This window comes from Phoca vitulina, unplaced genomic scaffold (genome assembly GCF_004348235.1).
Source record: "Phoca vitulina isolate PV1807 unplaced genomic scaffold, GSC_HSeal_1.0 scaffold44, whole genome shotgun sequence".
In the NCBI taxonomy this organism is placed as follows: domain Eukaryota; kingdom Metazoa; phylum Chordata; class Mammalia; order Carnivora; family Phocidae; genus Phoca; species Phoca vitulina.
The window spans coordinates 9,626,401-9,639,085 of record NW_022589747.1 but is presented as its reverse complement, the minus strand read 5'-3'; the positions used below and the strand labels follow the sequence as shown (position 1 = coordinate 9,639,085).

Here is a 12,685-nt window from a genome sequence, read left to right as displayed (position 1 = left end):
GGGCCTCTCCTCTCATTCTTTCCTGCACTTGCAGAGGTGAGTGTAAGCCTCCCAGCTTGTTTTCCTCACAGAATCATCTGTCTGGGCTCCGTCTGCTTCCTCTGCCAACTGTGCATGTGACCTCAGTCCCGAAATCTCTTTATACCTCCCATTCCTCTGTCCCGAAAATGGGGCTCTCATAGTACTGCCGTACTGGATTTGCTCTATCAAGCTCTTAGATCCATGTTCAGCTTATCATAAACACAGGAAAGGAAGCTACTGTTATTTCCTGCTCCCTCCTCCCAGCATCTTTTACTATTTGGTCTCTTATTTTACTTTCTCCTCGAGTAATCTGGGTGCTATGCATTTCATTTTAAATTTCCTAGTAGTTTCTTTTAAAACCTTAGAATGATGTTCATAACCTCTGTTTCACAACTCAGTATCAGAGGTTGAAGTTGAGGAAATTAGCCTCCCTAGCATTTTCTCCCAACCTTTTCTTCCTCATATTGTGTGTCGTGTGTTTTGGGGCGGGGGGGAGGTGTCCCCAACCAGTGATGAGTATGTGACTTGAGTGTTTTGTTTTTTCTTAGGATTAGAACATCTTCATTCCCTCCCCCCCCTTTTTTTTTAATTACCACAGTTGTTTAGTCTTTGATCTGTTTTTAAATGGATTCAATACTTGATTGCCTGTCTTTTCTTCCTACTTTTGAAAAAACTCATTTGGTTGACTGCATTGTATCAATGAGTGAGTTTTTCTTTCAAGGAGGATTTTCGTGAATTTCTCCTAAGTTCTTGCACATTTGAGAATGTCCTTTGTATGGCTTTATGTGGGACAGCAGTTCAGTTAAATGTTATGAAAGCATGCTGTTTCTCAGGACTCTGCAGAGGCAACTTCGTTGTCTTTGTGTCTGGTGCATGTCAAATGAGAATGCTGTTTTTTCTTTAACCCTGTTGACGGACTTTCTGTCAGTGGGCAGACATTTTAATAAGCCCCCTCTGGCTCCAGTATGGAGAACAGATCGGGGAGCTGGAATGAGTGGAGGTCAGGAGGGGAAGGTGCCACGGACTCGGTGGGGGCGGGAGGGAAGCCGAGTTGTGGATGGCATCGAGAAAGATTTAAAAGCAGTCATCTGTTAGGTAGGATGCTTGATCTTAGCGGGTATGGGAAGAGGAAGGTGTCAGAGTTGTCCGTTTCTATTACAGCACTTAAGCATTCAGATATTTTTAAAAATATTAAGACCCAACAATGGAGGGTGCTGGTGGGAAAATAAGTTAATTACATCTAGTCAGACTTTACAGTAATTCATATTAACTTATATAAATGTTATTTCATGTTAGCCCAAATCTTGATGGTGTCTTAATAGAGTTTCTGATGAGTATTTTAAAAAAATGTTTTGATTTCAAAGAGCAAATTAGGAATTTTTTTTCACACAGCTGAATGTTTTCTTGTTTCTGATACTAGCTCCCGAGATTCTGAGTTATGATCCTATCAGCATGGCGACGGATATGTGGTAAGTTATTTATGAAAAATTGATCAGATTGGTTTCAAGAAATGAGTATGATACTAATTTTTCTTACATTTTCATTCTAATTTAGGAGCATTGGAGTGCTTACATATGTCATGCTCACTGGAGTGTCACCTTTCTTAGGTGATAATAAACAAGAAACATTCCTAAACATCTCTCGGATGAGTTTAAGTTATTCTGAGGAAGAGTTTGATGTTGTGTCTGAGTCAGCTGTTGACTTCATCAAGACACTTTTAGTTAAGAAACCTGAGTAAGTATTTAGTTAATATTGATCTTTGTCAATTTTTGAGTGATCTGCTCTGAACAAAAGCAGGTTAAACTGAAACACCAAAATGAAGGCAGGAAAATGTAGACATTAAATTAGATGAAACCTTGAGCTTATTATATCTGTTGAAAGAAAATGTCAAAAATGAAAACGTTTCTTAGAAAACAGTGAGCTGCATCTCAGTCTCACAGATACTGTCTATCTGTTCTTGGTCTTCCAAAAGGGCTTTTCAGAGATATCTTACTTAAAAGTATTGTTCAACATTGTGGGAATGGCATTTGCACACAAATGCCAAAACTTCTAGTCTTATTCTGGGATCACAGTAAGATTCTTGTCAACTCTTCATACTTCCCCAAATATAATACAATAAATATACCTTATGCTCTAACTTACATATTTTTAATATTTTATTTTTTAAGTAATCTCTACACCCAGTATGGGGCTCAAACTCAACCCTGAGATCAAGAGTCGCACGCTCTCCCGACTGAGCCAGCCAGGTGTCCCCCAGTATGCTCTAATTTATAATTGAAGTTTTATTTTTTATTTTTATTTTTTTAAGATTGTATTTATTTGAGAAAGAGAGAGAACGAGTCGAGGGCAGAGGCAGAGGGAGAGGGAGGAGCAGACTCCCCGCTGAGCAGGGAGCCCAATGAGGGGCTCCATCCCGGGACCCTGAGATCATGACCTGAGCCGAAGGCAGACGCTTCACTGAGCCACCCAGGCGCCTCTATAATTGAAGTTTTAAACTATCTTGTCTTAAGGGTGAAATGTGTTTCTTTTTACAGAGATCGAGCCACAGCCGAAGAATGTCTAAAACATCCGTGGTTGACAGAGAGCAGTATTCAGGATCCTTCTTTCAAGGTGAAAGGGGCATTAGAAGAAGCAAATGCGCTCCAAGAAGGTGATTCTGTGCCTGAAATTAATTCAGATACTCAGAAACCAGAAACCGAGGAATCAGTTGTAACAGAGGAGTTAATTGTATTTACTTCATATACTTTAGGACAATGCAGACAGTCTGAAAAAGAGAAAATGGAGCAAAAGGCCATTTCCAAACGATTTAAATTTGAGGAACCTTTGCTACAAGAAATTCCAGGAGAATTTATCTACTGAGCAGTACTTCCCTTTAGAACTTTAAGATTTCTACATTGAAACCATTATTATTATTTATGGACTTCTGGCCAAATGGTACATGTACTGAAAGTGGATAAACCAGGTATCACTGATAGAAATTAAAATAACTTTGTCAAACTTGTGGAGTTAGATATATGAAGACAGATTTATAAAGCTGCCAACCAGGAGTTTTAACGGGTAAAGTTTTATCTGTGTCAATGTTATTTTTTTAAGAAGGGAGATGTTTGAACCTTTTGTTTCTAAATCTTGTTTCTCCAGAATGAGAATTTGTTATGCAAAGATACCTGTATTTACTTTCTTTAAAAATCCAAGTAAAAGTGCCAAATTAACATCTTTGTAAATCTATTTTGCAGTATTCATGTGTATCTATATCTGCATATCTGTATGTTGATATCTTTGCTAAAATTGATACTTTTTCACTTTGGATTTTTTGAGGGGAGTAAGCTTTTTAATTAGGTATCTTCCAAATTTTGAGTCCTAGAATAACATCCACTAGAGTTTGATAATGTCTTATTTTTATATTTTATTATTGCTTTATATTGACTTGATTTGACTTCTGTTGTCCTTGTTTTTGCCTAATGCTTGTAACCTATCAGTGAAAAGCCCTGGCTAATTTTTTTTTTCTTCAGTGTCACTAATAAGAGTGGTGTTGATTTTTCACCTCAAACTATTCTGGTTTTAAGGTCAAGGTTAACCAGTGCTGACCTAGCTGTTTCCCTCAGCACACCTTACCCATCTGCGCTCTCTCAGGAGACGGACCCGGGCCACCTTCTCACGTGCTTGTCACCTAATTTTGGTCACTTGCAAGTGTCAGTGTGATCTGATCAACACGGTGGTTGCTTTGGTCAGTGAAAGACGCTATTACATTGTTTTTGTTAATAAAATCCCCCAGAGTAGGGTAAGAGATGGAGCATATTCGTCCTAGCTGTTGAGCCTCCACTTCTGTGGAGTTTATGTGCCCTCAGACTATACTGGGAAACGTTATAAAAAGCCACAATATTTATAAACTGTTTTGTTCATAAAAAATTTGACCTTGGATACTTTGTCATCAGGGAAGCAGCCATGTTCCCAGAAGACTTACAAGAATTTAAGTTGATTAGGATGGAACACTTCGGTTGTATGTAGGCCCCACAGTGAACAATACATTCCTGTTCAACAGTGGAAATGTACAAGTGTATGCCGTGTAACTTAAACAACTAAATATCCTTCTCACACAAAAACGTCTGAGTAGTGTCCTTATTTACCTTTTATTAGGCTCGGGCGTTAAGCTACTTGTGAATACAGTTGGTCTGTCACCCGAGCGGGGGCTCTCGGGGGCGCACACGATGCTCTCTGCCGCGGGAGTTCTCAGGTGCCAAGAGTCGTGACCGGGGCAGCCCGACCACCTGTTGTAGAGCGCGTGCCGCGTGGTGTGTGGGAGCCTGACCCCCCTGGTCTGCAGTCAGCCCCAGCCCTGCCCTGCGGGTGTTGGAGCCCCGACGGTGTGCACACACCATCAGCTGAAGTGATGAGGCAGCTCCAAACATGAGCTCGCACTGTTTGCTCACTCAGTTCGCTTCATTTGTACAGTTTCTCGGAAACCAGCATTTCTAACCAAGCTGTAGACGGAAGAAGAGGAAGTTCTGCCACAATGGCAGGGTTTTCTGTGAAAAACCCAGGACCACTATGTTAAGCCTCAGGTAAGTCTTGGAAGAGGTAAAACACAAGTTTAGGCACCTTTTTGTAAACATCTCTCTGGCAAAAATAGGAGGGGGGGGTGAGAAAAAAAAATACCCACTATCGAGTGACACATTTTCACACTCGATAGATTTGTCGCATTTTAAAATCAGAATCATTTAGATAACATTTAGATTTTTTTGTAAGCCATTTTATATTACATTCAAAATAAATACCTTTAATATAGTTGCTGTATTTGTTTAAAAAAAAAAAAGACCTCTTTTCTCGTAGCTGGCCACTTTGCCGTCTGTGGTGCGCTGCTTCTCTTGAGCGGCTTTTGTAAGCGCCTGTAAAGGTCTACGGACATCTTCTGACTCAGATGATGTAAGCAGAGCATGAAGAGCCTTCACAAAATTGGGCCAAATAAAGTCTTTCCAGTAATGACTTACCCAGTAGCCCTGTACTTACCTAATGCTGGTCATGTTTTCTTTTAACAAGTTTACAAAGACCCAAACCAGTATTATCGAATTTGCTCATAGAATTTATAAGCCCATGTTCAATAATAATAAAATTCAACATTGTCGTATTTTAACCTGATGAGAAGTTTATGAAATATGCAAAGTGTATTAGTGGTTTTAGTCAGTTGGGAAATGGTGTTTTAATGTTTTGTTGTTTTCACGTGAAAAGTAGGAGAAAACGCCACACCCTTGTAGTTACAGGGGAAGGTCGGGTGCTAATTAAGAGATACCGCAAACTCCTAAACTTTTACAAGTGACCTCAGTTGGGAAGAAAATTGAATAGAGAGGACGTTATAAAGGTTGAGTTACAGTCCTAGTAACGTAACGTAACGCCTGGTGTATGGTAGCTCAGTCCACGATTAGCACGATCGATCTTGGCACCAACGCAGACCGTTTTACGTAGGGGGAAAGGTCTTCGGCCAGGGTATTAACAAACTAATCCTAAATACGTTTTAAACTCACACACACTTGTAAGAATTTAAATTGGATTGATGAAACTAAAAATAGTCAAAATTGTTCAAGGTCCTTTACCACATAGTACCTTCATTTAGTTGCAGAATTTAAAAACTAGGTTAATAACCTTCATCTTAACCTCAGGAGCCTTAATCTCCAACTACTGTTTTTGTTGTGAGAGGCGGGGATATAATTTGCAGAGAGGGAAACGTGCAGACCTACATCCACACTGGACGGCGTCGGGCGGGTGCACGCGCCCTGTTAACTCGGCTCCGTTGTTAGAGTTTGCCTTGTCCTCAGCATGATCCTTTTGAGACTCACCCACGTTGGGGCTTCTGTGGGTAGTTTGTGCCTTTTTATTGCAGGGCTGTACTCTGCACATAGCAGTTTATGTGTCCGTGTCTGTCCGAGGAGCCCTGGGCTGTTTCGGGTTTGGGCTGTTGTGAATAAAGCTGCTTTAGATACTCTTGTCCAAGAATTTTTGTGGACACACTGTCACTTCTCTCAGATTCAGTGAGTAGAATGCTGGGTCATAATGGGATAGATGTGTACCGAAGTTTGTGAGAAACCCCCCAGTGGTTTTCCTAAGTGACTGCACCATCTTCCATCTCTGCCAGCAATGCCGGAGTCCGCCTGGCCGTCCGATTCATGGTAGCCGCTCTCGTGGGCGTGCGCTGGCTTAACCTGCATTTCCCTGCTGACTAACGAGGAACGCTCCCTCGTGTGCTGGTTGAACCATTCTTTTGATAGTCCTTTATATAGTCTGGATAAAAGTCCTCTGTCAGATTTATGTATTAAGTATTTTCTCCCACTCTGGCTTATCTATTTTCTCCATAGTGCCTTTTGAGCAGAAGGTGGTTTTCATTTTGGTGAAGTTCAATTTATCAGTTTTTGCTTTCTGTATCTTCTTTTAAGAAGTCCTTACCTACCCCAAGTCACGAAGATATCTTTTTTTCTTTTTTTAACCTTCTAGTTTTAGCTTTTATGCTAGTGATCCAGTGTGAATTACTGTTTGCCTGGGGGAGGTTAGGAAGGGGCCAAGTATCTGTTTTCCATAAGAATATTCAGTTGTTCCAGGACCATTCGTCAGATTTTCCTTTCCCCATTAAATTATTTTGCTGTTTTTATGTACAGTCATTTCTGTGGACCTACTTCTGGACATTCTTCTGTTCCATTAATCTGTTTGCTTATACGTTTGTCAGAGCTTTGCCTTGATGTGACGTAAAACAGGACTTCCAATTCCTTCTTTTTCAAGATTGCTGTTTATTCTAGGTCCTTTGCATTTCGAGGTAAATTTTCGAATTGGCTTGCCGATTTTTTTTTTTTTTTTTAAGATTTTATTTACTAGAGAGAGAGCGCACAAAGGGAGAGGGAGAAACAGACTTCCTGCTGAGCAGGGAGCCCGATGCGGGACTCGATCCCAGAACCCCGGGATCATGACCTGAACCGAAGGCAGACGCTTAACCAACTGAGCCACCCAGGCGCCTGGCTTGGCAATTTCTACCAAAATTACTCCCTAAAAAAGCCTCATGGGATTTTGACTTGAGATTTCTTAAATCTGTAGATGAATTTAACATTTTAACAGAGTCTTCCAAATCTATGAACATAGTGTTTCCATTTACTTCATTTTTTCCCAGCATCGTTTTATATATTGTAACGTAGAGATCTGGCACATCCTGTTAATTTTATCCCTGCGCTTTGTTGCTGGATGCTACTGTTTTGGATACTCTCTTTTCAGGAGAGGGGAGGCTGATACTTAATCTTCCAACGGTCATTTTTAGCTCATTGTGCTTAGTCAGACCAATGTTAGAAATTACTTAAAAAATTTTTTTGAAAGAGATGAGGTAATGGGGTCTCAGGAAGCATGTGATTTGCCCCAAATGTTCCAGCTACAAGCAGAACCAAGGCTAGAATCCCTGAGCCTTCCTGACTTTAGTGAAGGGCTTTCACCTCAGTGGATTCTGCCTTTGGCTAGGTTTTAGTTCATGTCCCTAACAACAATTTTTAACAATTATTTTTGTGTCACTTGGCTTTGGATAGTTTTCTTTAAAGAACCGGAGGATGAGTCGCCTGGGATTAGCCAGTGCGGAGGTGAGCGTACCGTGGTCCTCGTTGCCTGTTCGTTCCTTGCAGTTTACGGGAACACAGCCGTGCCCATTCGCTGCTCTTTGGCTGTGGCTACTTTCAGACCAACTGCAGGGTGGAGTCGTTGCGACGGAGACCTCACGACCTACGCAGCCCACAGCAGCTACTCATGGGCCCTTTACAGAAACCGTCTGCCGACCCCGGGCTGTTGTCACCTAAACATAGTTGAAACACGCGATATTTCCTTTTTAAAACCGATACTGATACAGTCCTTTGGGGAGTTTATGTTACACGGCAGAATAATCTCACAACTTTGGTTCCATTCCTTCTCATACATTTTATTAAGATATAGGTTTTATTTACTAAAAGTACACTATTTTTACTAAATACATTAGCAGTATTATAACGATTTTTTACATAAGAATACTCTTAATTTCAATACACTATGATGGGTTTTCACTACAGTTAGTATCTCTTTAGTTATCTCCATTATTAAAATAACCAGCTTTCTAATAAATTGTGACAGAAATGTACCTAGTAGAAAAATAAATGAAGATATCTGAGAAGATAGATATATGTTTAATCCTCTGAGAGCTGGAAATTATTCAGGATGGGAGGATTATGACCTCATCCCTGCCCCTTTCAAAGCAGCATGTTCAATGTCCTTATCCTACACCTCTAAAAAGTTTTTATTTTGAAATACTTACATATTTTCAGGTGTCACTGAACCAACAGGAGTTCACCCCGTGGTGAGTCAGAACCTGTCCCAGGTTGAGTTGTCACACAAAGAAACCTTTATTTGGAGCAACTAAGGAGAACATGGAGAATGGCTTCCAAAGCCATGACTTCCCCAAGAGAGGGTGAATGGGTTCTTGTGGGCTAGGGTTAGGACGAATACTTAGATAGGGAAGCCTTGTCACCCTACGTAGAGGCGGGCACAAGGTCGTGCGTGTGCCTTAAGGAAACATGCCTACACATACACCGTATGTTATGTAAACGAGGCTGAGTCTTCTCCTTGGAAGGAGATTTTAGTATTATAATGAGGTAAAGGTAATAGGTCATTCCAGAGGTCACTGCACGGTCCATCTGCACAGGTACGAGCCAGGTTTAGCTCAAATAGTCTGGGAGGTCAGGGCAGGTCGGAGATTACGTCCAGGCAGCCCCCATCACCTGGGGGGTGCTCCCGGGTTTCATTTGCGTGAGTTAAGGGGAAAGCTGGAAAGAAGAACTTGGGCAGAGATGTAAGGCAAACGCTAGTAGGTACAAGCTGTGGGCAGTAAAGGTACAAGTGGGCAGTGAAGGCCAGGTCTCGGGGTCTCTAGCTGGTGACACAGGGACTTGGAAAGATAGTAGAGTATATCTCAGGTAACTATAATACAGTATCAAAACCGGGAAGTTGACAGTGGTACAATGTGTGTGTCTGGTTCTGTGCCATTTTATCGTGTGTAGATTCCCGTAACCACCATCACAATTAAGATGCAGAACTGTTACGGGGCGCCTGGGGGGCTCAGTCAGTTAGGCGTCTGCCTTCGGCTCAGGTCATGATCCCACAGTCCTGGGACGGAGCCCCGCATCGGGCTCCCTGCTCAGTGGGGGGTCTGCCTCTCCCTCTGCCCCTCCCCCTCTCATGCTCACACACACTCGCTCTCATGCTGTCTCCCTCTCTCAAATAAATAAAATCTTAAAAAAAAAAAATACAGAACTGTTTTATCACAAAGATCAGTGAGGTCAACATTTTTCCAGTTTGAGTAAAGTATTACATCAGACAATGTTACACATTTTGTTTCTGCCATCAAACAATTCAGAAAATTCAGGAGAAGGAAAGTCTATTATTTTTACCCATATTTTTTGCTCTTTTCATTGTTCCTCCTTGATGTTCCAAGACTTTTTTTTTCTTTTTTTAAATACTCATTTTGTTTTAAGAACTTCCTTTTGTCCTTTCAGGGTAGGTCTGTTTAAACCACAATCTTAGTTTGCCGTAATGTGAGGATGTCTTCATTTCCCTTTTATTCCTGAAGGATAATTTCACCAGATGTATTCAGAATAGACAGTTCTTAAAGCACTTGAAAACTTTTGTTCATTTCACTGGCCTCCATGGTTTCCCTAGAAGAAATCTATGATCTGAATTACCTTTCCCTTATTGGTAAGATGTTGTTTCTGTGTTGCCGTTTTCAAGCCTTGTCGTCTTTAGTTTTCAGAAGATTGTCTTTTCCTAGATTTCTTTGGGTTTATGCTGTTTGGGGTTCACTTTGCTTCTTGCATAGATAGGTTTATGCCTTTTGCCAATTTGGAAACTTTTCAGCCATTATTTTTTTAAAATACTTCTTTAGCTCTACCTTCTCTCCTCTTTCTGGGACTCTGATGACATGAATGTTAGATCTTTTTGTTACAGACCCACAAGTACTACTTTTGGGCTGTTGTCTCTATTCATATTGGGTCATTTCCATTTTATCTTTGAGTCCCTGATTCTTTTCCTCCACTCTGCTGTTCAGCCCATCCAGTGAGATTTTTATTTTTCAGCTCTCAAATTGCCATTTGATTCTTCCATTCCTTTGCTGAGACTTTTTTCATGTTTCAAGCACGTTCATAATTTTTCTTTGAAGGTTTTTTTAAAATGTCTTGATGGCTGCTTTAATATCCTTGCTGGTAATTCCAACATCTCTGTCATCTCCGTGTTGGTATCTGTTCTCTCTTCTCATTCAGGGTGAGATTTTCCTCATTCTTGGTATGACAGTTGGACTTTTTGTACTGGACATCTGGGTGAGACCCTGGACCTTATTTCAATCTGTTCTAGCAGACCGTCGTCTCTGGCATCACACAGGGGGGCCAAGTGGCGACACTTCTATTGCCTCACTACTGCCAGGTGGAGGTGAAGGTTCAGGCTCACCACTTAGCCTCCTTTGACACCAGGCAGGGGATAGGGGGCCGCGTTACTGCTTCTTCCTGGAGAACACGGCTTAACTGATACCATGGGGGTGCAAGGGCTTATTCCTTTTGGGGGGGTAAAAGTGTAGGCTCCCCATGTGGCCTCCACTGACTCCATGGGGCAGGAGTGAAAGTCCCAACTCCCCACTAGATCTTCTGTACCCCAGCCCAACAGGGGCCCGGGTCGGGGAGACCACATTACAGCCAGGCAAGGGAGGAAGTCTAGGCTCTCCACATGGCCTTTGCTGACAGGGTGGCACCGAAGCCATGGTTTTTTCCATGGTGTTTGGCTAGAATTGGGCAATTACTGTCTAAAAGTTCTTTGCCTTTATAGTTCTTTGCCTTTTCTGGTCCTTTGGCTTGAGAGAGCTGGCTTTTGGCTTTTGTTGTCTGCTCCCATTGGTATTTCTGGGTGGCTCATTCTACTCACATCCTGAGATTTGTAGGCAAAAACAAAAACCCACCACCACCACCACCACCACCAAAACAACAACCAACCCCAGGGAACCCACTACTGTGTTATTCCCAAGGTTCTTAGCCAATCTGCATGCTTCTCTTCATCTTTCAGAATTGTCTTATTTTTATATGTGTCCAGGGCTTTTAGCTGTACTTAGTGGGAAGAACCCCAAGGAGAAGCATATGTACTCCATCTTGTCCCTCCGACTTTGTTTTGAATAATGAATTTTCTGAAAATGTCCTAGAAAGTGGCTTTGTTTACACCTAGTCTATAAAATGGAAGCGGTATTTAAGTATCGTTTAACACAGACGAGCCTTTGAGTTGAGGCACACAGCTGAGGACACATCCTGGAGCCCCTTCCCGTACCCGTAACTATAGGATGCAGTAGCAGCGGGAGTAAAGGAGTGCTCAAACTGCTGCAGCTCTGAATGACACGGATCTTGGAAGGTCATACCTTAAAGCAAGAGGAAAGTAAAATCAAGGTTTTAAAAATCTCTAAATTTTTAAAGTTACACAAGAAGATCTTTGGCTAAAATTTACAGTGATGGTTATAATACTGTAATTATTTCTTTCTCTCAGCTAAATTTGCAATGGTGGTCTTTACTTGGGCAAATATAGAGCCCACGAGATACTAAAGTCAATGTCAGGACCAGGACTAGGAATTAAGTCTTGTCTTCTCATCTGCTAACTCTTGCACTCAACAAAAGCAACTTTCTCATAAAGCCATAATTCCCCGACTACCACCAGTAGAACAGATGTTTCATAGTGCTTGAGATCAGTCTGTGCTGATCCTGACGCCACCATGCTCTTGTATAGTCAACATTTACATTTGCAAAATGGGAGAATTTGGGAGGTGGTTTGCTAGTAGAATCAGTACAATGGCAAAGAAAGATGCTAACTGGGCTATAAAAACTAAATCAATGAGGACCACACAAATGAGATATAAATTAGCAAAAAGTGCATTAAATGTATTATAGAAAAGAGCACATTATTTTTTTCCCAGTTGGATGGCAATAGACAAATCCGAGATTTTCCTTCTTTCAGCTTCTTAATATTACATAGTGAAAACTTCATGAATCTTTTTCAAGGAAGACACTTAAGTTTCTAGTTTCATGTGGGGAATGGTTTAGAATGCAAGTAATGTAACTTTTATGCCAACCAATACAGCAATGGAACAGAAATTAAGTGATTTCACTTTTTAAAAATGCTTTTTTTTGCTGGTTAAACAAAACCAACACAAGTTTCTAACAACCATCCTACAAGACTTTCCCACCAGGCCCCATGTGAGGTCTTAAATAACTAGGGCTTTCCAGAGCAAGGCCCCTGGACTGCCTCGGAACATGCGTCCCGAATACAGAACCCTTGATGTGCTCCCAAAGCTTTCAGCTTTTGCTTCGTTTTCTACACAGTGAGTTCTTTGTGTTTCTAGATAAAGAAACCCAACACAATAGGATCATCTTTAATATTAAAATTTCAATCAAGTACTTCACTCTACTTTGCTTCCAAGTTCCTTTTCTAGGGACTGAGGGAAGTTTTAACAGTTTTAATTTTGCGATGAACTTAGCTGTCTTGCTTATCCCCCATGTTTAATAGAAGCAGCAAACAACACTGTCTTTCCCTTTGAGATGCTCACGGCCTTTAAGTTATCTTTTCAGAGTGGGATAATTCTCTTAGATGTTTCCTTTTAAAG

General features: G+C 41.2%; 2 protein-coding genes across 3 annotated transcripts in view; one reads left to right on the top strand and one right to left on the bottom strand.

The window, feature by feature from the left end:
- The window catches only part of STK17A (serine/threonine kinase 17a), a 40,568-nt gene extending 36,447 nt beyond the window's left edge, over positions 1–4,121 (top strand). Inside the window, exons 5-7 of the mRNA XM_032430497.1 lie at positions 1,442–1,490; positions 1,576–1,755; positions 2,556–4,121. Of these exons, the coding sequence (XP_032286388.1) occupies positions 1,442–1,490; positions 1,576–1,755; positions 2,556–2,880 (554 nt within the window). The 3' untranslated portion in view covers positions 2,881–4,121. The remainder of the gene's footprint in view (positions 1–1,441; positions 1,491–1,575; positions 1,756–2,555) is intronic.
- Positions 4,122–9,249: 5,128 nt separating this feature from the next.
- Positions 9,250–12,685, bottom strand: part of LOC116648530 (cytochrome c oxidase assembly factor 1 homolog) — a 131,120-nt gene continuing 127,684 nt past the window's right edge. For both annotated transcript variants that reach the window (XR_004302537.1, XR_004302538.1), the window contains exon 7: positions 9,250–11,449. The gene's annotated coding sequence lies outside the window, so the exon portion shown is untranslated. The remainder of the gene's footprint in view (positions 11,450–12,685) is intronic.